The sequence below is a fragment of the Dendrobates tinctorius genome, unplaced genomic scaffold (genome assembly GCF_039654945.1).
Source record: "Dendrobates tinctorius isolate UK_male_01 unplaced genomic scaffold, ASM3965494v1 ptg000209l, whole genome shotgun sequence".
NCBI classification, from domain to species: Eukaryota; Metazoa; Chordata; class Amphibia; order Anura; family Dendrobatidae; genus Dendrobates; species Dendrobates tinctorius.
Window position 1 is genome coordinate 2,562,826 of NW_027361876.1, and position 24,568 is coordinate 2,587,393.

The 24,568-nt window shown below is 38.3% G+C and overlaps 1 protein-coding gene across 1 annotated transcript in view; it reads left to right on the forward strand.

Moving 5' to 3' along the window:
- Positions 1–18,407, forward strand: part of SLC38A1 (solute carrier family 38 member 1) — an 87,801-nt gene extending 69,394 nt beyond the window's left edge. The window contains exons 11-16 of the mRNA XM_073554243.1: positions 554–633; positions 2,413–2,513; positions 4,872–4,990; positions 8,347–8,488; positions 10,656–10,753; positions 16,254–18,407. Of these exons, the coding sequence (XP_073410344.1) occupies positions 554–633; positions 2,413–2,513; positions 4,872–4,990; positions 8,347–8,488; positions 10,656–10,753; positions 16,254–16,334 (621 nt within the window). The 3' untranslated portion in view covers positions 16,335–18,407. The remainder of the gene's footprint in view (positions 1–553; positions 634–2,412; positions 2,514–4,871; positions 4,991–8,346; positions 8,489–10,655; positions 10,754–16,253) is intronic.
- Positions 18,408–24,568: the final 6,161 nt, after the last annotated feature.

Consider the following 24,568-nt stretch of genomic DNA (forward strand, 5'->3'; position numbering starts at 1 on the left):
ATGCTTTAAAAAAAAAAAAGCTTAAATCTCCTTCACACACATGTTCTTTTAGGATCTTGAAAAGTGACATACATTTTAGGGAGTTTTTGGTGACGTTATGCAACGGCCTTTAGAGATCAACAGCTTGGCATTCTTCATAACATCCATAAACATCAGTAATATAAAGGAGTCTTCCACCTGGAGCCAAGAACTGCCAAAAGATCCCTTTTGTCCATTTGAGAAGACTAATATTATTAAAAACCTGTGATAGTTGGGGTACACGTTAGAGATTATGCATTGAGGTCCACAATTTTCAAGTTGCGCCTCTCACCGTGCATGTATGCAGCCACTTCTCATATGTATAGCTCTAACAGAATCAGGTAGGTTACGGCGCCTATTGAAGGGAAGGTCACATCTATATTTTTTTTTTTGCTCTAGGACCTCCACATTCATTGGTGTTTCTCTCTTTTTCATTGCAAATGTGTATAACATTTGCAATGGTTAAATGTGAACATAGACTTAATAGATTTATTGATGTGACCTAATTATGTGTGTCTCTTCTTTTCATCTACAGACTGCTTATGCACTGCCAACACTTGCATTTGCATTCGTGTGTCATCCGTCAGTCCTACCCATATACAGCGAGCTCAGAGAGTAAGAAAAAATGTATACGTATTAACACAACTGTCAGGTTAAGGATAATGCAGATTGCTATACTTCAGGCACAGTTCACAGATTTGGAGTATATGCAGATTTATCTGCTGTGATTTCTCATTTTTTTATGTTTTCTTACATTAGAGAAAAGTCAGCCCAATCTGTCGAATCCAGAAGGACTGACCGTCAATCTAATGTGTATGAGGCTCTCCCAACTCTCCATTGCCTGCAGATGTTGGGGACAAAAGGCTCAGGGATTTTGGATATTAACATGACCTATCCTCAGCTCTCACAAAAGATACGCTTTTGCCAAAAAAGAAAAAATATGCACTATTAGTCAAGCCAAGCATGTGTGTTTATGGCAGAGGTGGGAAAAATAAATAATCTGACAGCTAAAGTGTATCCAAATGTTTAAGGTGGCCATACACCTTGGATAGCTTTCAGCTTAATGCTTGATTAGCCGACAGTTAGTTTTTCCCAGCCCTTCCGCAGGCGTGCATATCCAGACAAGACTTTATGTAGTATGAGTAAAAAGAGAGAGGAGTAAGCTGCTACCAGACATCTCTCTAGGCTTGAGAACAAAGGGTTGGAAAGATGGAAATCCAACATGCCTGATGCTTCTCTCCCTGACTTCTGCCATCAGAGGAAAGTCGGTAAAACCAAACATCAGAAACATGGCTAGTGCTGCTGAAATCATTAGATATGTCTGACACTCATCTAATGTCGCCACCTTTGGAGTGGACTTATCATTTTATTATTTGGCTCTCATCACAATTTTGCATTTCTACTGACTTGTTCCTGTCACTGCATTTCATGTCCAAGTAAAAAGACATCTGAAAAACGTATGTCTTTCATGATGTCATTGTCATATGTGTTGATCTGGGCTTCTTTCAAGTGTAATAATAAAACTTTGTTTCATTATCTTTTTTATTATCTCTCCCACTCAGTTCATAGGGATACTATAGATCAGCGAGATAAATGTATTTTAACACTCTTTTACTTCTAGCACGAATGTATAACATGTCAATTTATTGGAATAATGCACTGAAATTTATGTATAACATCTGTATAAACCTTATATTTGCCTTCTAGACTCCATGTCTGTCAACGCCTTCCACAAGCCTTAAAAAGTCTTTATCTATCCCGCTCCACCTCAAATATCCATCTAGCAGTCTTAGAGAAGTCTTCATCTGTTCTGCTCTACCCCACACATCCATCCACAAGTCTTAGAGAAGTCTTCATGTGTCACAGTCCATCCCACACATCCATCCATAAGTTTTATATAAGTCTGCATCTGTCCCATTCCATCCCAGACATCCATCCACAAGTTTTATAGAATTCCACTGGTGTGCTCCACTCCACACATCTATCCTAAGTCTTATAGAAGTCTTCCCATTTCCACACTTCTGACATTCACGGTCAGAGTACTGACCTCAATGTCTGGACCAACAGCAGGTCTCAGCAGGCATTTATGAAGCTGTTGAGTTTGGATCAAGAGACCCGAGCCCAATTTAAGGTTCACCAGCCTAACAAAGATACGTAGCTGTTTAATGTTAATGGAGCAGCCCAACAATTCCCTGAAGTGTGGCTAGGAGGGAAAGAATTGTGTATGTTGGATTTCAACATGAGGTCTGGCACAAAACAACTTATGGTGTATATGGTAGCTGAAACTATTTTATAACATCTCTATCAGATAAAATTGAAGAAAACGTCTAATGTTTACTGGAAGTGTTCCATTGAATAGATATTAATTATTATTATTATCTTTTTGCTTTCTAGTCGCTCACAGAAAAAAATGCAGCTGGTATCAAAAATTTCCTTCTTCGCTATGTTTCTTATGTATCTGCTTACTGCCATATTCGGCTATCTGACTTTTTATGGTGAGTTGTGATTGCATTTGCTGTAATCAGATAGTTTGATATCAAATGCTTTAAGCTACAGTATACTGTAGATGGAAGATTATGGGAAGCATCCTATATTCCTTGGTATGCTGTAATAAGTCGATTTTACTATGAGAATTGAAGGTGTGTACACATTATGCCATGGACAACCAAATTAAACCATTGAAATGTTCATACACGAGCTGTTGGAGTCAAATACAAATTGTACAGTGGGTACGGAAAGCTGTTCCAGAGTGCTGTGGACCTCAGACTTGGTTGAAGATTCACCTTTCAACAAGACAATGACCCTAAGCACACAGCTAAAATAACAAAGGAGTGGCTTCAGACCAACTCTGTGACTATTCGTGACTGGCCCAGCCAGAGCCCTTACCTAAACCCAATTGAGCATCTCTGGAGAGACCAGAAAATGCCACCAATGTTCACCATCCAACCTGACAGAACTGGAGATGATCTGCAAGGAAGAATGGCAGAGGATCCCCAAATCCAGGTGTGAAAAACTTGTTGCTTCATTCCCAAGAAGACTCATGGCTGTACTAGCTCAAAGGGTGCTTCTACTCAATACTGAGCAAAGGATCTGAATACTTATGACCATATGATATTTCAGTTTTTCTTTTTTAATAAATTTGCAAAAATTTCTACATTTCTGGGGTTTTTTCAGTCAAGATGGGGTGCAGAGTGTATATTAATGAGAAAAAAATGAACTTTTTTGAATTTACCAAATGGCTGCAATGAAACATGTGAAAAATTTAAAGGGGTCTGAATACTTTCCGTACACACTGTATAAATTATGTGATAATAATGGCATAATATGGATTCTACAAGATATGAGTTGCTGCAAACTAAAATAATATCCAGACAATGCAAAGCCCATTCTCATCCCTTGATGAAAGTGGCATGTAAGAACTTGGCAGAACGCTTGAACACAGTCAATAGAACTTTAATTTCAATGAAATTTGCACAATGGGAAAATTTTTTAGTTGCAGTGACACTAATTATGCATTGTAGTCTGTAGCCAAAGAGTAACTACAAGAATTTTACACTTCACAAGGAAAATCTTATTCTTGACTTCTTGACACCAAAAGTGTGCACTGTTGCCTGATTAAATGTAAGGATGCACAAACACGTCCTTTGTACGACATCTAAGTCTCCCGATCCCTTTACAAATTTATGCTTGGTTCAGACAAACGTTTATGTGGGGACAGTGAGTAAGTCACTTTTTGTGAGATGTTCAGCACAATGCTGTTTTATTAAGACAGTATAGCCCTGATTCATTAAAGTGCACCTGTCACCTGTTTTGGTCGCTATAAGATATGGCCGCTGCCTTTCAGGGCTCATCTACAACATTCTATAATACTGTAGATAAGCCCCCGATCTGACCTGAAAGATAAGAAAAATAATTTTAATTATACTCACCCGGGGGGCAGTCCGATGCGGTCTGGTCCGATGGGTGTCACAGGTCTGCGTCCAGCCCCTCCCATCTTCTTGCGACGCTGTCCTCCTGCTTGCTTCATTGCTCCCAGCATCGGACTTCTGCGCAGGCGTACGTCTCTGCCCTGTTGAGGGCAAAGTACTGCAGTGCGCAGACAATGGGCCTCTCTGACCTTTCCCAGAGCCTGCGCACTGCATTACTTTGCTCTGCCCTCAACAGGGCAAAGAAGTACACCTGCGCAGAAGTGCGATGCGGGGAGCGATGAAGCAAGCAGGAAGGCAGTGTTGCAAGAAGATGGGAGGCACTGGACGCGTACCTGTGACACCCTTCGAACCGGACCGCATCTAACTGCCCCCCCAGGTGAGTATAATAAAACTTATTTTTCTTATCTTTCAAATCGGACCGGGGAGCTCATCTACAGCATTATAGAATGCCGTAGATAAGCCCTGAAAGGCGGTGGTCGCATCTTATAGCGGCCAAAACAAGTGACAGGTTCCCTTTTACGACCATGGCTGCTAGAGTAAGATGCATATAATTCATTAAGAATCGCCAGCCAATTAATTAATTTTTGTATATGTATCTTTCAAGTGCCGTGTTCCTTGGCAAAAATGGACTCCATTCCGGGTCTAAAGTAGCATACCTTTTTCTGAACTAGACCTCCACCTATTTTTGCAGAGTGGTCTTGAATTGTAAACGTTTTGCACAGCTTTCAAGTTGTGTAAAAGATTTGTAACATTGAAGTTATTTTACGGAAGAAATTTGCTAAAACATCTTCATGAATTGAGTCCTGCATTCTAATTGTGTGTAATTTCAATTGTCTCTGTTTTTATTCTCTTGATATATTTGCAATTTCTATCTCATAGTTTCTATAACATTACTGATATTTTTTTTAAATTTCATTTCTTCAGATAAGGTCGAATCTGAACTTCTTGGGACATATAATGATAAAAAGGACATTCTCTTATTGACAGTACGCCTGGCTGTTATAATTGCAGTTATACTTACTGTACCAGTATTATTTTTTACTGTAAGTGCATATTACCATTCTGATGTAACATCATTTTGACACCATTTGTTAAAGCACCACTCCAGCTTTTTTTTTATTGGAGCAGTTCCACTCATCTAAGTTGCCTGCACTGAGGCTACTTTCACACTTGCTTTGTTTTGCAGCGCGTTTTTCCCCGCAAAAAAAGCATAGAAAAAACGCATACAAATGCTGCGTTTTTTTCAAGCATTTTTATGAGCATGCATGAAAAAAACGCAGCTTTTTTATGCGTTTGTATGCGTTTTTAGTGCGTTTTTACCGCATTTGCGGTTTTTTCCAACATTAGTTGGCCCCACACTAACCCAAACCATGACTTTACTAACCCTAACCCTAACCCTAACCCTGACCCTGACCCTAACCCTGACCCTAACCCTAACCCTTAACCAAACCCTACCCAAACCCTAACCCTAAACCCTAACTAACCCTAAACCCTAACCCTTAACCAAACCATACTAACCCTAACCCAAACCCCAACCCTAAACCCCCTTAACTAACCCTAACTCTAACCCAAACCCCTAAATTCCATTGTCTAACTAATGGTCAATAAAAAAACGCATGCGCAAAAAAAGTATACATGAGCATGCCAATGCGCACATATGCACACCCATAGACTTATAATGGGTGTCTTGCTGTAAAAAAACGCATTGCGAGCGCGTGTGTTTTTTTGAGGCAAGTCGGACGCCCAAAAAATGCAACAGGATGCATTTTGTGCGCCCGAGTGCACACCACAAAAAACCGCATGCGCGGAAAAACGCATACAAACGCATGTGTATGCGCACATAAGCGCATCCCATTCAAAATATAGGGAAAAAAACGCATGCGTTTTTTAGCTCTAAAATACAGCGCAAAAAAACGCAAGTGTGAAACCAGCCTGAGTCTCGTACATACCGGCCACCCTCTTCTTCTGCTGTTATCGGTGCCAGTCTCCAGCAGACCTACCAGAACGAGGCGCTTAAAGACATTACATTGGGAACTTGAGATCATTACCTCTGACTTTCAGTCAGAAGTTGCTGTCACAAGATGGCGTGGGAGTTAAGCAGCGTTGCTCAGAGCTTAAGACGGCTGCTAGTAAATACAAGACCAGGTTCAGGAATTAGATTATTAGCACTACTCTAGCAGTGAAAGAAAAAAAAACCGCTGGAGTTGTGCTTTATACATAAAAATAGGTTTTATAAATAAAACTTGGATTAATATTTCTAAAGGCTTATTCTTATTTTATCTTATCTAAAGAGGACACACTTCTACCCTGAGTATTCCAGGTAGACACAGGAACACTTTGGTGGTGAAACACCTGCTGGTTTATTAACGTCAGCATACACCAAGGCAGGCTTCATTCCTGGCTTAACGGAAATCAAAATAAAGTATCACAGAGTCCTTTCCCTGCAGGTTTCAAGCGCAGTTAACATGCACAGTCCATTAGCTCAGTGTTCCCCCAACTCCGGTCCTCAAGACCCACCAACAGGTCATGTTTTCAGGATTTCCTCAGTATTGCACAGGTGATGGAATTATTGCCTGTGCAGGTGATGAAATTATCATCTGGGCAATACTAAGGAAATCCTGAAAACCTGACTTGTTGATGGGCCTTAAGGACCCGAGTTGGGGAACACTGCTTTAGCTCCTCCAGGAGCTATCTGGGAGTTCCTGCTCTCCCAAAACATGACAACCACTGACTTTCATAGCCAGGTATTTAACACCCCATGTGATGATCATGTGACCTTGACATCACACAGTACCTGTCAGGAATCTGCAGGTGGAGATTTGGTGGACCCCCTCCCACTTGCTCTATGGAGGTCCACTAAAACCAGTCCATAACATAGGTTCCTATTAACCCTCTCAGCACTTAGCGTGCTGCAGGCAAAAACACTCTGGTGTTACATCACTGACCACAGTATGCGCAATGACACATATCTCCCTTCACATACTATGCCAGTGACTCAGTCACAATATATATATAATATATAGATATATATATAGTAGCATTTCATCAGATATATATATATATATATACATGCACGGTTTTAGAGATATTGGTGTTATTTAGGGCTAATCTTTATGGTCTTTACCAAATGGATGTTGTTCACTTTATTCTATGGGGTCATGCTATTGCATTATTACCATGTGTGCAATGAGTCCTTGGTAAAGACAATAAAAATTAAGACTAAATAAAAGGGTCCAGATCTCAGGAACGATAAACCAAACTGGAAAAAAAACAAAGAAAAACAGATTACCCAGGACAGTGGTAGGAATACAATATCAGAAAAGTTGGCTACTTTTGACCAGGTGATGGATTCTCCTTAAGGAATGTCCACAGAATTTGTTGCATTTGTTGTTAATGTCAAATAGTTGTAGGTGCCACCTTTTTGGAAAACTGGTGACTTCCAACCTGACATGCATGGTCACCAACCAAGTGCACCGAGATCTCTAGAACTGATTCAGTAGCAAAACACGTAGACCTATGTATTTATAAACAAATTCTTCGTATGTATTTACCTCATTACTTATTTTAACTATTTTTGAGCAGCACCACTTTTAAATATTTTTTCACTGTATTATTACTTATTTTATTTTATTTTTTGCTCTTTTTTGCAATCTCTGGAACAAAAATCCATAACCACTGCCTTGTAGCTACTTTGAATTGAGAACTGCTTAGCTATTTTCATATGTGCCATAAGAGTGAATAGACATGTTGAGCTATTTCTCCATTCACAGCGGGGAACAGAGGCTCCTAAAATGTTCAGATCTACACATATGTTATACATTTTTTGGTATCCTGTGTATACATCACAAAAATGTCTCAGAAAGGAATCACTTTTACAACTGACAATTGAAAAAATTCTCTTTTTCATAGCCAAGATGAACTTTCAACTTTCATTGATCTTAGGCTATGTGCACACGGCAACTTTTACAAGTGGATTCTAACTGAAAAACTTCCACAACAAATAAACATAATGCACAGCAATGTCAAAACGAAAATTCCTGTTCACATGTTCCATCTTATGTCACTTCTTTTACCCACTTCATGGTTCAAAAACCTTTAAGTCGTTAAACGAAGTAACATGTTCAATCTTCGGGTGGCTTCATTTGGAAGCTGCTCGCTCTACATAGTAAAATGTATAGAGTAAAGATGCATTTGGTGGAGACGCCGCAAAAATGACTGAGAATACACTGAAGAAGTTCCTTCAGGAAAATTCTGATAGTCGTTTTTGCCTTGGAAAAGTCGGCAATTCCGCAGGTTTCTTAAAGACACCGTGTGCACAAAACCTTAGAAGAATTTTTGGATTTTATGAAGAACTTGCTTAAGGTGATATTCATGTTAAAATTATCTTCTTTTTTCAAAGGTTCGCTCATCATTGTTTGAACTGGCACGGAAGACAAAATATAAATTCTGGCAGCATTTATTAGTGACATTAGTCCTTCTAATTTTAATTGACCTACTTGTTATATTTATACCAGCAATGAAAGACATTTTTGGAGCCATAGGTAAAGTACATCAGTTCGTGTTTTTGTGTAGATAACATAGAAAGTGATAGCAAATCGCTAAGATAGGATAGAACTTTCTGATTAGAAAGAGTCTGACTGACAGGAACTCACTATAATGAGGCACATGGAGTCAATTTGTACTCTGTCTGGCCTCTGTTTGGACAGTGTCTATCTTTTTTAAGCGGGCCAAAAGCGTAGTCGACCAAGCTTTTGTTGCCTGCTTCAAGAAGGTGGACACTACAGAAACAATGGCCAGATTATTAAAGTCAATTGCCCCATCAGGGGGGTTCCACCTCAATCCCATTTTCCAAGACTTCAGAGAAAAACCCTGATATGTTGCATAAAGGGTGGCCCAGAGTCCAGCTATTCACAGGAAAAGCAGAGAAGATTTTGTTCTTAAAATTTTAGCAATCTGCGGGGGTCCCAAAGGTCTTGCCTTCTTTGATTTACGGTGGAGAAAATAAGTATTTGGTACATTGCCGATTTTTCAAGTTTTCCCACCTACAAAGAATAGAGAGGTCTGTTATTTTTATTGTAGGTACACTTCAATTGTGAGACAGAATCTTTTTAAAAAATCCAGAAAATCACATTGTATGATTTTTACATAATTAATCTGCATTGTATTGCATGAAATAAGTATTTGATACAATAGAAAAACAAAACTTAATATTTGGTAGAGAAAGCTTTGTTTGCAATTACAGAGGTCAGACGTTTCCTGTAGTTCTTGACCAAGTTTACACACACTGCAACAGGGATTTTGGCCCACTCTGCCATACAGATCTTCTCCAGATCTTTCAGGTTTTGGGGTTATCACTGAGCAACATTGAGTTTCAGTTCTCTACAAAGATTTTCTATTGGTTTCAGGTCTGGAGATTGGCAAGGCCACTGCAGGACCTTGAAATGCTTCTTAAGTAGCCAATCCTTAGTTGCTCTGGCTGTGTTTCTGGGTCATGGTCATGCTGGAAGACCCAGTCACAACCCATCTTCAATGCTCTTCCTAAAGGAAGGAGGTTGTTAATGAAAACCTCACAATACATGACCCCATCTATCCTCCCTTCAATACGATGCAATCGCCCTGTCCCTGTTGCAGAAATGCACCGCCAAATTATGATGTTTCCCTACTATGTTTCATGGTTGGGATGGTGTTCTTGGGGTTCTATTCATCCTTCTTCTTCCTCCAAACACAGTGAGTGAAGTTGATACCAAAAAGTTCTATTTTGAACTCATCTGACCACATTGACCTTCTCCAATGCCTCCTCCAAATTCATCCAGATTGTCATTGACGAATGTCAAAAGGGCCTGGACTTGTGCTGGCATGAGCAGGGAGAACTTGTGTGCCATGCAGGATTTTAATCCATGATGGCATAGTGTGTTACTAATAGTAATACTTGAGTCTGTGGTGCCAGCTCTCTTCAGGTAATTGACCAGTTCCTCCTTGTTTTTCTGGGCTGATTCCTGACCATTCTAAGAATCATCCTTAGTCCTTACCCCACAAGGCGAAATCCGACATGGAGCACCAGACCGAGGAAGATTGACAGTCATCTTGTGTTTCTTCCATTTTCTAATAACTGTCCCAAAAGTTGTTTACTTCTCACCAAGCTGCTTGCCTATTGTCCTGTAGCTCATCCCAGCCTTGTGTAGGTCTACAATTTTTTTCCTTGGTGTCGCTAGACAGCTCTTTGGTCTTGGCCATGGTGGAGTGGTTGGAGTGTGATTGAGTGGACAGGTGTCTTTTATACAGGTAACAAGTTCAAACAGGTGCAATTAATACTGGTAATGAGTGCAGAGTAGGAGGGCTTCTTAAAGAAAAACTAACGGGTCTGTGAGAGAGAATTCTTGCTGGTTGGTAGGTGATCAAATACTTATTTCATGCAATAAAATGCAATTTAATTATTTAAAAATCATACAATGTGATTTTTCTGGATTTTTTTTAAGATTCTATCTCTCACAGTTGAATTGTACAGTACCTATGATAAAAACTACAGACATCTCCATACTTTGTAGGTGGGGAAACTTACAAAATCATCAGTGTATCAAATACTTATTTTCCCCACTGAATTTATATGTGAAAATCTATAAACTATATTCAACCAGTTTTTCAATGGTAGGTGCTCATCTATATGACATGCAGTGATAATAATAATAGGCATTTAAATGTACTTCACAGGTGCAACATCTGCTAATATGCTGATATTTATTCTCCCTTCAATATTATACTTGAAAATTACTCATGGTAATGATACTTTGTCCAAAGAGAGATTTTGGGTAAGTTTATTGGTAAATTTAATGATACTCAGTAATGAATGTTGGCAATGCCTGAACAATATCTTGAAATTATTCTGAAGCCATGTACATAATTTGTTTTTCTGATATTATACAGAATGACGCCAGATTCAACATGGTAAAAAAGTTGTCAGTTTAATATCATCTTTAATGCATCTTCTTGGTATTAATTGGTCCATTGCTAGACTCACTGCACTGCTAAGCTTGCAAAAATGCAGGCATGTGTAACCTGTGAGCAATTAGGAAAAAGTGCATGGGATACTGCATTTATAATTCTTTTGTCATTTCTCATCAAGCAATGCATTTATTAATTTTATTTGGTTTATGCACCCACTGTGTTAAAGTTAAAGTTAAACTTTTTCCTAAATTACATATACATACAAATATACAGTGGGTACAGAAACTATTCAGACCCCTTTACATTTTTCACTCTTTGTTTCATTGCAGCCATTTGGTAAATTCAAAAAAGTTCATTTTTTCTCATTAATGTACACTCTGCACCCCATCTTGACTGAAAAAAAAACCAGAAATGTAGAAATTTTTGCAAATTTATTAAGAAAGAAAAATTGAAATATCACATGGTAATAAGTATTCAGACTCTATTTAAGTCACATGCTGTCCATTTCCTTGTGATCCTCCTTGAGATGGTTCTACTCCTTCATTGGAGTCCAGCTGTGTTTAATTAAACTGATAGGACTTGATTTGTAAAGGCACACACCTGTCTATATAAGACCTCACAGCTCACAGTGCATGTCAGACCAAATGAGAATCATGAGGTCAAAGGAACTGGCCAAGGAGCTCAGAGACAGAATAGTGGCAAGGCACACATCTGGCCAAAGTTACAAAAGATAGAATGCAGACTGTATATTAAATGGGAAAAAATGAACTTTTTTGAATTTACCAAATGGCTGCAATGAAACAATGAGTGAAAAATTTACAGGGGTCTAAATACTTTCCGTATCCACTGTATACACTCTTCAATGTCTGATAGATGCAAGTCATGCACCTATGTGAAGAACGGTGGTCCAATTAACCCTGATCTGCTTGGTGAGCTAATCAAATCGAGCATTTACACAGCTGTCTGTTCTATTTTGTACAAAACTGAAAAATAGATCTGTTTGTGGTAGTTTGGCAGCTCTTAATAGGGCTTAAAGGGAATCTGTCACCCCTTTTTTGAGATATCATATAATTATATCATTCAATTGTGTGTCACATAAGGATTCTCTTAGTACTTTTGCTTCCCCCTGACCCCGCACCTTTAATGCATAAATACCTTTTTTATATCGGTTCAGATGTATACTGCCACGGTGCGGTCAGATGGGCGGGGCTTATTCAACTGCTCCCCCCTCCCTGTCTTGCTCTACACAAGAAGAAATGCGTAGAGCAAGACAGGGAAGAGGGGAGCAGGTGAATAAGCCCCGCCCAGCGGACCAGACCGTGGAAGTTTACATACATCCTAACCGATATAAAAAAGGTATTTATGCATGAAAGGTGCGGGGTCAGGGGGAAGCAAAAGTACTAAGAGAATCCTTATGTGATACACAATTGAATGCTATCATTATATGATATCTCAAAAAAGGGGTGACAGATTCCCTTTAAACTGTAGGGTTTGTGTAATCCACTTTATCATGTGCAAGATGAAACCCCGCCTTCAACCTTTAACTATTGTACATAAATCTGGACTTGTACAGGGCCCCTTGGTTTGGGTCCACGGAGCAGCTGGTGGCTGAAGAAGCAGCCTGGCAGAGAAGAGTCATATCAGAAGAGTTAAAACCAAAGTGACCTGCATGGTACTTGCATATATTATACATTTATGGAATATCCTCTAGATAAACTATAAATGTCTGTGTTGGAAATATCTTTTAAATGCAATTTTCCAATAGATTTGTCAAAATGATTCCTGAAAATGAAGTTACAAAATTGATGGTTATGTCAGAAACAAACAGAAGATGTCATTGATTATTTTGCACTGTTTGCAGTTAGAACACAAAATCAGATGGACAAAAATACATGTAATAACCATAAACGTAATAAAACAAAAAATACTCACATTTAACAATTACTGCCAAAACCTTCTTATTTGGAATGAATCCCTACTTATTTCTACAAGAAATCTACAAACTTTGCATTATTCATTCATAAAACAAGCAAAATAAACAAGTGTGATGAAAAACCCCAGAAAGTACAAACATTCAAAAGTAAGAACCTTCAGGGGCAATGAGCCTGAGAGGCCACGGAGCTCATACCTGCTCTTCGCAGGGACAGTGGTAAAATTGAGTGGGGGGTTTCAAGCAGCACCTAATGATAGGAAGGTAGTTGAAGGGGCAGGATCACCTGCCGCCTTGGAGACGAGGGGAAACAAAAATATATTTTTTATATATAAATAGGTAAAAGGGATTGGGGGTTTTATTTAAAATAAAGGGCTTTATTCTTGGACTGTCTTTATTACAATCTTACTATGGGGTTAGTAATAGGGGCTTCTTATAGACTCCTCTCCATTACTAAGCTGTAGGCTTGATGTCAGCGACCATAAAACAGCTGACATAAACCCAACAACTATTACCCCACTTGCCACTGCACCTGGGCAAATGGGAAGAGCCGGGCAAATCGCCAGAATCTAATAGACGCGCCTTTTCTGGGGTGGCTTCTGGCTGCTATTTTTAGGCTGGGGAAGGCCGATATCCATGGCCTATTCTCAGTCTGAGAATACCAGCTGTCTGCTTTAGCTTGGCTCGTTGTCAAAAATGGGGAGGACCCCACAACTTTTTAAAAATTATTTATTTAACCCCATTCCGACATGTGTCGTATTAATACGCCTATGTCGGACTCCCCCTGTTTGGTGTAGACTCCGGCGCTGAGCCCATACCTTTCCGGGCACATGACAGCTGATCTATACAGCTGACATGTGCCCGCAACAGCCGAGGGTAGAATCGTGATCAACCCGCAGGTATTAACTAGTTAAATGCCGCTGTCAATCTCTGACAGCAGCATTTAACTCACGCTTACAGGGATCCGTTGCCTGATCGCTGGTCACTGATGGGTCGGCATGACAACCAAAGGTCTGCAGCAGACCTCTATGGTTGTCATTGCCAGATTACTATGAGCGCGGCCCTGTCGTCAGTTCTCATAGCAAGTGAGGATTTCTACTACACACAGGTGATCTGATCATTGCCTGTGTATAGCAAAGTCGATCAAAGTACTGCAGTTTATAGTCTCCCATGGAGACTATTGAAGCATGTAAAAGGTTTTTAAAAATATAAAAAAGATAAAAATTCAAATTACCTCCCTTTCGCCCCGTTCAAACTAAAACAATAAAAAAAATCAAATATATACATATTTTGTATTGCTGCATTCAGAATCGCCTGCTATCAATATAAAAAAAGAAATAACCCGATCACTAAACGGCATAGCAAGAAAAAAAGTAAAAATGCCAGAATTACGTTTTTTTGGTCGCCACTGCATTGCAATAAAATGCGTGATCAAAAGATCGCATCTACACCAAAATAGTATCAATAAAAATGTAAACCCTCACCTAGCCCCTGATAACGAAAAATGGAGACGCTACAGGTCTCGTTGGAAAATGGCGCATTTTGCCTTTTTTTTTCTTTTTTAACAAATCTTTGATTTTTTTTCTACCACTTAAATAAAAAAAGAACCTAGACATGTTTGGTGTCTGTGAACTCATAATGACCTGGAGAATCATAGTGGCAGATCAGATTTAGCATTTAGTGAACATGGAAAAAAAAAATAAAACAACTGTGGAATTGCACTTTTTTTGATGTTTCACCACACTTGGATTTTTTCCCGTTTTACAGTACTCAATTTGTTAAAACCAATGGTGTTGTTCAAAAGTACAACTTGTCCACCACCACTCCTCACATGGCCATTATGACCGAAAAGTTAAAAAAAAGTTATGGCTCTGAGAAGAAGGGGAGCAAAAAAATGGAAATTCAAAAACTGAAATAACCCTGGTCGTTAAGGGTTAAATAATTAAAAAATATGGCGTGGAAACCCCTCTATTTTTTATAACCAGCCAATTAAAAGCTGACAGCTGGGGGTTGCAGATCAAAGCTGTCAGGTTTACCTCTGCTGTTTACAAAAAATAGATGGGAACCCAAACCATTATTTATTTATTTATTCCACAGGCGCCAACTGATGAATACTTTCCTCCTCTCCTGCTATCAGCGAGAGCAATTATAGGATGATGAGAGTAGTACTCTCATCAGCCAACGCCTGTGACCGGCTCTGACTCGTGGTAACGATCTTATCGCTGATCAGAGCTGATGTTTCCCATGCTGTCACGGTTTGGGGTTTGAGTTCGGGTACTGTTCTGGTACCTAAACCTTACTTTTTTAAAATGTTTGGCTGAACCTGAACATCCATGCCTTAGCCCATCTCTACTCATTAGTAGTTCAACTGTCCCCGCAATGACGTGGAAAACTTGTCATTTATTCAGCCAGTAAATAAGGTGCATTTCAGCCCATCACTTGATGGGCTGCAATTGTGTTCTATTTATTTGTTGAATAAAAGACTAATTTACTGCAATGTGAGTGCTGGGGCCTGCTATGTACAGTGTAATTACCATGTCTGATCATACGGCATCTATTGGGCGGGAGGGGAAGCAAAAGAATATACAGACATAACAGCATAAGATCACAACTGATTCTTTTTGTGAGGCAAAACATTTCCCTGCCTGTTTTAAAACAATGTTCTGCTTCAAAGAAAGAGCTGTGGTATGATCAGATCATGTTTGTACATGGTCAGACACGGCCATTACACAGTACACAGCAGGGCACATTTATAAGATTACCTCAGCACAGGAACATTTTATTTAAACACATCCAAATGTGGAAATTATTATTCCAAGATCTATTGATTAAAATGTACTTTTGTTTATAGGAAAACCCATTTAAGTCTTTATGTTGAAATGGGGAGATCTAAATGCCTCTGTTAAGTATTTTCAGATTAGTATTGTCTGTTTTACTTAAACTATAATGCACAATATAGTGTTACAAGTTCCCACAAGCACCAGGGCAAGTTGACTGGGAGACAGTCTGGCTGTTACATAGATCTTGTATTACATCATGCCGCACCAAAACACTTCTGTCAATATGGATTTACATATTATTAGGATTTCACGATTAATTGCAATTCGAATCTATGTACATGCAAGTTCAGCGCAATGTTTGGACCCTCATGAAACTTATTTTTACTTTAAGCTGCATGCTCAAATGCATACGTGTAATGAGGCATGGTAGAGCGTACATTTTCTGTCTGTTGTAAATGGGTAACATAAAGTTATAAACACTAAACAAGCATTTTCGTGTTTTTTTTTCATTATGTATTATCCATTGTAGGTTATATATAATGAGCATTAGACATCAGCAAAATAACAGATATAGTTGCTTCATCGATAATATAACTGGCAAGATTTACCTATTTCCTTTATTTAATACCACATTTTATTGCTTCTTTCCTACAGGCATGTGCTTTCTTTGCACTTGGGTTGTTATTCTCCGGGGTAAGCATTCCACTTGTGATATACGACTGGGTTCATCCATGAAATCCATAAGATGGAAGCTGATGTTGCCTACAAGGTGTCCACTTACCACTACCACCACGTTTTTTAAAGGCACATAAAGGCAATCATTTAGGAGGACACTTCTTACTATACCTCATTGGATTTCCCTACTCCATGTCTTTCATTGTCACAATTATGTTTCTCAATGAAATATTACACTCTTTGGAATATTACTTCTTCATCTTAACGTTTAGATGAGTTTCATAAATCACGTCAAGTGTATCATTAATGTTTCCACCAATTGTGTTAAAACGTATAAATTACATAAGAAACCAAAATTTCTTCACCTCAACTTTGCCCATTGAATAATTATCAATTACTGGCCTCAACTTTGGGATCATATTGAAGGCTAATGGATTGCAATTATTTTTCGAATGGTAAATTAGCACATACATGGCAACTATTATGTTAGATAGGGTGGTTCAAGTCGGCTCATCCTCACTTTTGCTATTATTTTAGATTAATGTGCTATAGGTCCTGAAACGGCAGATTCCAAAAATTCTACTCAGTAAGTCACAATTAAGAAATAAAATATTTTAACCAGGATATACTGAACACTTCAAATTCTAAATATGTAATTACATAATTAAGTGAAAAGGGCATAACATTTCACTTCCATTAGATTTAGTTGATTAAAATAGAAAAATCTAAAACACAGTTGCCCCTAACTATGGCTAATTTTTCCAGTATCAAAATATAAACATGGTGCAATGGACTTTGTAAAACTTTCAAGTTTAAGAATATTAATTTAAAAGTTGCTGGTCTAATAAACCAGACTAATCCTAAAAACCATATTTTTAATAAGTGACCATTTTCTAGTGTTGGATTAGGAATACATGTAATATTTATGTCTCTAGTTAGTTGAAGTAATGAATCTGCAACTGACATATTCTAAATACCTTTTTTAATGCACTTGTACTTACACCGGCTTATATTTTTCCAAATGTTCCATTGTTCATAATGACTAGTGAGGCGTTGTCTGCGTTAGACAATCCCTGTACGTATTCCCTGTCAATCTGTTACCCACAGCAAAGACAATGTACAAAAGCGTAACTACGAAAGACCATCTACAAAAAGGCATCTCTTCTTCAGGCTTGCCCTTCTATTATTATGTACAGTCCACCGCTTTCAGTGGGCAAAATATAATCTTTCATCTTGTTGTAGGACAGATAAACAATTGTGAGCTCGGTTAATTAGAGGTCAGAGCTGACTCTCACATTGTCAAAAGAATATGTCCATGTTCACTTACATTCACACCTTATACCACGATGGGTCCCAGATGTGAAAAAAAAACAAAAACATTACTTTCTTTGTCATTTTTCAATGGCTTGCTTTTATCATTGATTGCCATGTCAAAATATGAATGCATCAATAGCAGTTATGGCTGATTCCACTACATTTTAAAATTCACAACCTTTCAGTATTTAAGAAAGTGTCACACTATATATGGTGCAATGACATTGGTAATCATAAATCTAGTTCATACTGGTATCTACTAATAATGTGAGCTGTTTCATGGGCCTACGATTGGTGGCAAATAAGTTCCTGCATATATTATGCTAATGAAAACTTGAGTCTATGGATCAGCGCTTTTCATCTACATAGGCGTGCTTTTTATGAACCCTCTTTAGATTGCCCTAACTCCACCGTATGTGTGTTAAGATGTACCCATTAACAGCTCTGTTCTTTTCTTTATAAATTCCTTAGAATGAAAAGATCTTTCTAGTAACAGATAACATAACATATTGGGGTTTTATCCTATATAAATATTTTTTACATCTTTTTTTTTAGATATTTTTAGATCTTTTCAGTAGTTTTTCAATGATTCAATTACCATCAAGATCTTTTTTTGTTTGTGTCCAAGGACTCGGCCTACTTGCATACAGTAATGATTTACCATTTGGGATGTAGCTAACAGTTTGCTATGCTAAAAACCTAAATAAACAGAAAAAACAAAATAATTAAATATATCAACACACCAATATCTATACACATTTAGTCTTAAAGGGAATCTGTCACCCTTTTTTTCCCCTATTAGCTGCCGGCATAGACATCGGGGGTTTATCTACAGCATTCTGTAATGCTGTAGATAAGCCTCCGATGTAACCTGAAAGAGAACAAAAACATGTTATATTATACTCACGGAGGTGGGCGGTCCGGTCTGATGGGTGTTGCGGTCCGATCCGGTGCCTCCCTTCTTCATGCGATGACGTCCTCTTCTCCCATCCTGAAATGGCTCCGGCGCAGGCACATTGCTCTGCCCTGTTGAGGGCAGAGCAGAATTCTGCAGTGCGCAGGCGCCAGACCTCTCCCGATGCCTGCGCACTGCAGGACTCTGCTGTGCCCTCAACAGGGCAGAGCAGTGCGCCTGCGTCGGAGCCATTACAGGACAGGAGAAGAGGACGTCATCACCTGAAGAAGGGAGGCGCCGGACGGAACGGCGACATCCATCGGACCAGACCGCCCACCTCCGTGAGTATAATATAACGTGTTTTTCTTCTCTTTCAGGTTACATCGGAGGCTTAGCTACAGCATTACAGAATGCTGTAGATAAGCCCCCGATGTCTATGCCGGCAGCTGAAAGGCCAAAAAAGGGGTGACAGATTCCCTTTAACGGCATAATTTTGTGCTACTTACTATTATAGTACAACACGTTCTCTTCCTGCTCTTCTTACTGCAGCTTTCCTCACAGACTTCACAGCTCTCTTGCCCACAATATGGCTGCTGGTGGAGGAGCATGTGATCAGACCTGTCCATCAGCCTCCTCCAATAGAAAAGCAGCTTTCCCATGTGTGTTCTTCAATTGGAGGAGGATGATGGATAGGTCTGGTCACATGCTCCTCCATCAGCTTCCTTATTGTGAACAGGAGAGCAGTGCAGTCTGAGGAAAGCTGCTGTAAGAAGACAAAAGAGGAGACTGTTCAATTCTTATATATTAGTAGTAAGTGCCACAAGTGTCTTAAACTCATTTGTTAAAATATAGATAAATTTTTATTTTTCTCTTTTTAAAATACAAACATAAAATATAATTAACATAAATGTGAAATGTAACAAAAAAAATCTTGAAAAATTATAATTGTTATGAATGAAGCAAAGAAAACTAATGGTACAAAACAAAACATAGAAATAAACATAACTGCAGGTGGCTGGGTAAAACCTTGATAGGAAATACGTTGTCCAAATCTCTTTAAATGGGATTTATTTCCATTTTTAGTAAAAATATACAGATAAAATATGGACATTATATGGATTAATATAATTTTGTCCATAGATTGCACTCCAATATTACTAAATGCAGCTACCATGGTTAAGGAGCCCATACGCAGAAACAAATTGTCTCTGCCCAATGTTTTATTAGACACACAAAGTAAATATTGCTCAATTTCACTAACACATTATTTCATTTATTTCTTGACTTTAAAAATGCTGTGGATATGTTGACCAATATTTTTGTGCTGTTAAGGATGGAGTATATGCTGCAGATTTTTTCGATTCTGATATATTCTGCTATTTGTACAATGCTGCTATATTGTGTAGTTTCTGAATGTTGGCAAGTCCTCATCCGTAGTTTCATTGTTCTTACCAGGGCACATTCACAAAGCACAGTACTTAATTAGTACAAGTTCTTTTCTACGTGTATGTTATTTAAATATATTTATTATGAAATGAATGAAGAACTAAATATGAGCACAGATTTTGGATTCAAGTGTGTACTAATCTCAGTAGTATAGTGAGCATATGTAGATATGATAATTAAGAAGTCAGGTGCAAGATATCTTCAAATTCCCATATCAATAAATATTAGGACTTCAGTCACTTTACAGTAACAATAGGGCATATAATTTAGTAGTCTGGCTCTCTTTACAATGTTCATATGGAAATAGAGTGGAGCAAAATGACAATGAGGAGCTTAGTCCAGAGGTCACACCAAATGTCCATGGTCACCGGACCAGAACTCTACGAACTCTCTCCTAACCGCGCCCAGGCGCCTCTCCTTACTAGTAGATCCAGCAAGAACTCATGCATGCTGCACGCTGCAGAGATGATGCCATGATGAGTTTACTATTCAGAAGAGGCACCGGAGTATAACAGTAGGTAGGAAGAGGTTCACAGGGCTCTGGACTGCTGACATGACTGCAGGACCAGAGTCTTTGGAATGTTTTTGCTCAACTTTATGTTTACACACAAATTTCCCCCAAGTATCATTTGGTCTTTAAGCTGACATGCGTTTCAGCAGTGAAAATATTGAGATGCATTTCACACAAAAGGCTTACGTCAGCAATTGTCCCAATTCCTAATAGTGAGCTTTCCCAGGAAGGTCTGACATCAGGAATAAATGTGTGGAGGTCCTACCACCCCAATTTTCCTCACTGCTTTCAGGATTATCAGCACTACAGTGCCTTCATTCTCAGGAATTGTAGAGAAACTAGAGGTCAGACCCATAGTGATCATTAAATGCTGGCTTAGCCTAGTGATATGCCATCAGAAACGAGCACACCCTTTCAAAGGAAAACGATCACCAAGACAGTCTCTTTGCAATTGATGCCCAAATAACAATAAACTAGAAGTTGCAATTTCATCCACTAAACACCCTTCATAATGCGGCATTCTGGAGATTGGAAGACAGATTGCCACATATATCTCACCTACTTCTAAAAAGTCAAGGGTTGTGCTCAATTACTATGGCCCCCATTATACCACTTTCGGTTGCATTTAATGATAACAGCTCAGTGAAAAACTTCAGGTTAATAGGGCATTATAGCATACAGATGTCCTGCTGTGGTGACAGATTCCGTTAAATTGAAATACAATTAGCAATTATTATTAGCTTGGTTCCAGCTTGTAGGAAATGACAGCATAAAATCATAGTGGGCTCAATAAATGGATTACTCCAATTTTGCCCTTATATCACTGCAATTTTTTATATCTTGGTGTATTCTAATATAATAGATTTATGGTACTGTTATCATTATTCCTGTCTGTGAACAAGTTTTTGCACTAGGGTATATATGTTAAAATGGTCCTCCTGGTACTTGACCCTTCATTAGACGTAGGGAAATACACTTTATTTATACAGAATACAAAATTTATTTTGTGTTTGTGAAATGTTGAAGTTTTAAAATATAAGATTAGCATGTATTCTCCTATGTGTAATGAAAAACATACAAGCTTCAAAGAGGATATACCATCATTTTATGAGTTATAATGATAAAAAGAATATCCAGAGATCCGCCTTAGCATATGGGTAGCAGTTACTTTAAAATGTCCTTTTTTTTCTCCTGGTTTAGTAGGCTGGCAGAGATGGAGGGAAAGAGAGAAAGCATCCACCCAAACCAATATTAAAGGTTAACTGTCACCAGGTTTGTCCCATACGAGATAAGGCCACCACCCTTCAGCCCTGATATACAGAATTCTAATATGTTGTATATGTGCCCCCAATCTGGCCTGCAACAAAAGAAAAACACCTTATATTATACTCAACTACAGTGCCTCGTCTCCTCTTGCCATGTTGTCCTCCTTCTTGCTCCGTGTGGATGATGCGTCCTACGTCTTGCGCACTGTAGTGCTTTATTCTGCCCTAGTCAGCTCACAGAGCTGTGCCTGCACATGAGCGCGATGCTGGGGACAGTGTATGGATGATGTAGGACGCGTCATCTACATGAAGCAAGGAGGACAGCATTGAAAGAAGAGATGAGGCACCAGACCAAGACCAGTGACGCCCATTAGACCAGACCACCTCGTAGGTGAGTATTTTATAAAATGCCTTTTTCTTGTCTTGCAGGACGGATTAGGGGCATATATGCAGCATATTAGAATGCTGTATATGAGAGCTTAAAGGTACTGACCTTACCTCATATGAGAAAAACCTGGTGACAGGTTCCCTTTAAAGCAAGGTATGTATTTCAGACTACCACACATTCACCATAGGCACTGTAGCTAAGGTGGAGATCACAACTCAACCCTATTGAAGACAAATTATCCAAACAGCAAGCACTGAGGATATAGAGGAGGAAAACATGAGCCTTACAAGTATAAATGATAAGCACACATCTGAACATACATTTTATAATTTTTGTTAAAAAATTGAGAATTTTCTTACTATATACCATTTTCAGGAATGTTATAAAAAGGCTTGGTTCAAATCTGTATAACAAACCTTAGCAGAACTCAAAAAACCTCATTATAAGTCAACGGGGTTCCACCAGAGCCTCTAACAAATCAAACACAGAACAAAAGCCACAATGAAGATGTAAATAGAGCTTAATGTGGTTCTTATGAATTCCCATACTGCCACCTTAAATATTTTTTAATAAAAACGACACGTAAAAATAAAAAAGGCAAATGAGGTGGTGATCAATTCGCTATAAGTTCATGTAAGATAAATTTCATGATGTACAACATAGGGTGCAAGAATTATCTACATTCTGGAACTATGTAAGCAGATGCATTCCAGGGTAGAATTTTGTGTTTATTGTATCATGATGCCCAAAAATTGTAACTCTATGCATACAGTAAGTCATTCTCTGTTATTAATGTGTTTATATGTACATATGCTGTAAATAGATAATATGCTATATATTTTTCCAATGGTTTCTTTTTAGTTGTCAAGTTAGAATTACCATTTTAGGTATTTTTGTAGATGTAGTTAATGACCTAGTTGGAGTTCATAGTAAAACATAAATTAAAAAATAAACTTTGTCTTTAAAATAGATGTTAAGAAAAACAATGCACAATATGTAATCTTTAGTAAACGAACAATACCTACTGGCATACCTAAGGTAACAATAAACCCCTTATCAACAGCGGCTATACATGTGTGGCACAGCAAGGGGGTAGTTCCTGCAAAGTAACTGAAATCTATGGTACAGTGATGCCATGAGCTTACCATTAACATAGGGTGACGGCTGTAACTAACAGCTGACATCTGGTTGCAATTCCTGGGATCAGAGCTAACTTAGAGTCTGGCCACTAAACCTCATATATACCAAAGTCAATGGCAATTCAGAGGGACCCGCACTGTCAAGTTTATACCCCTTGGAAGACATTGCAGGGTATTGACGGTTGTTACGGCATTTAGGACCTCACATTGACAGTTACGGATATAATTTTAGTATTTCTTTTACAATAACGTTTACCCTGCCATAGAACAAACCCTCTTCCCGCCAGTGGTACTACAACAAAATGTTAAAAAAGGTTAACTAAAATAAAAAATATAAAAAAATGCAAAAAAAAAAAAACCTAAGAAAATGTTTATGCTGTAAAAGATCTAAAGGAGTTGTCCACAACTGGACAGCCTATTTTTAATACCCTAAATGTGCTAAATAAAATAAGAAAGAAGTTTCCTTGCAGACCAGTGTTAAGTCACATGATCTCTGCTCTATATTAGCGGATGCTGCTCCGTAGCAACCATTGTATTTTCATTTGATGTAGCTGTGAAGGCTATGGCTCATCAGCAGCTGCTGATTGTTTGCATCAAGTAAGCGCTGCTGTCCATCAGTAATCACAGGTAGGCTGCAGCATTTTTCTGATATAAACATGTCACAAGACCGGGGGACATAGCATTCAGAGTGAATGAGCGGCATTGGTGGAGAGGTATATGTGATTTTTTTTCTTACTTTATTTAGCACATTAGTTGCATTATTTAAAAACCTTTCAGTAAAAAAAAAATCAATGAATAAAACAGCAAAGATTGTCTTCTCTAATGTTTTTCTCTTAATTGAGCTGCTTTTAATGTCACCGTTCAATTAAATTGAATTTTAACCATTAGAAGCAACCATCAACTGTAACAAGATTTCCTACACCCACTTCGAAAAGATCACCATGTATAATAGATGCCCTATATACTGTATAGGTTTCAGTTAAAATGTCTAGAATGGATATCCCATTTTCAACTTATACTTGAGAAAATATTTTCATGGCAGGGTTTAGACTAAAAATATAAAATAACACGCCTCAAAATATTATGCTACTAAATTTTGATTTTTACCAAAAAACAGAGTACAATTTATGATTGTAATGTACTTGTGGGGTTGTATTCTTAAAATAAAAATCATGGCAACCCTAGAACTGCCATAATTGTAAGATGTTTTCTTATCAAAACTGTGATATTTTTCAGTATTGATGTTAGTGGTCTCATGTGAGCTCTGTATTTTCTACCTACTTTCTCACATGGTAAAGAAAAAAAGTTTGGAGTTATTTCATTACTGAAAGAATGT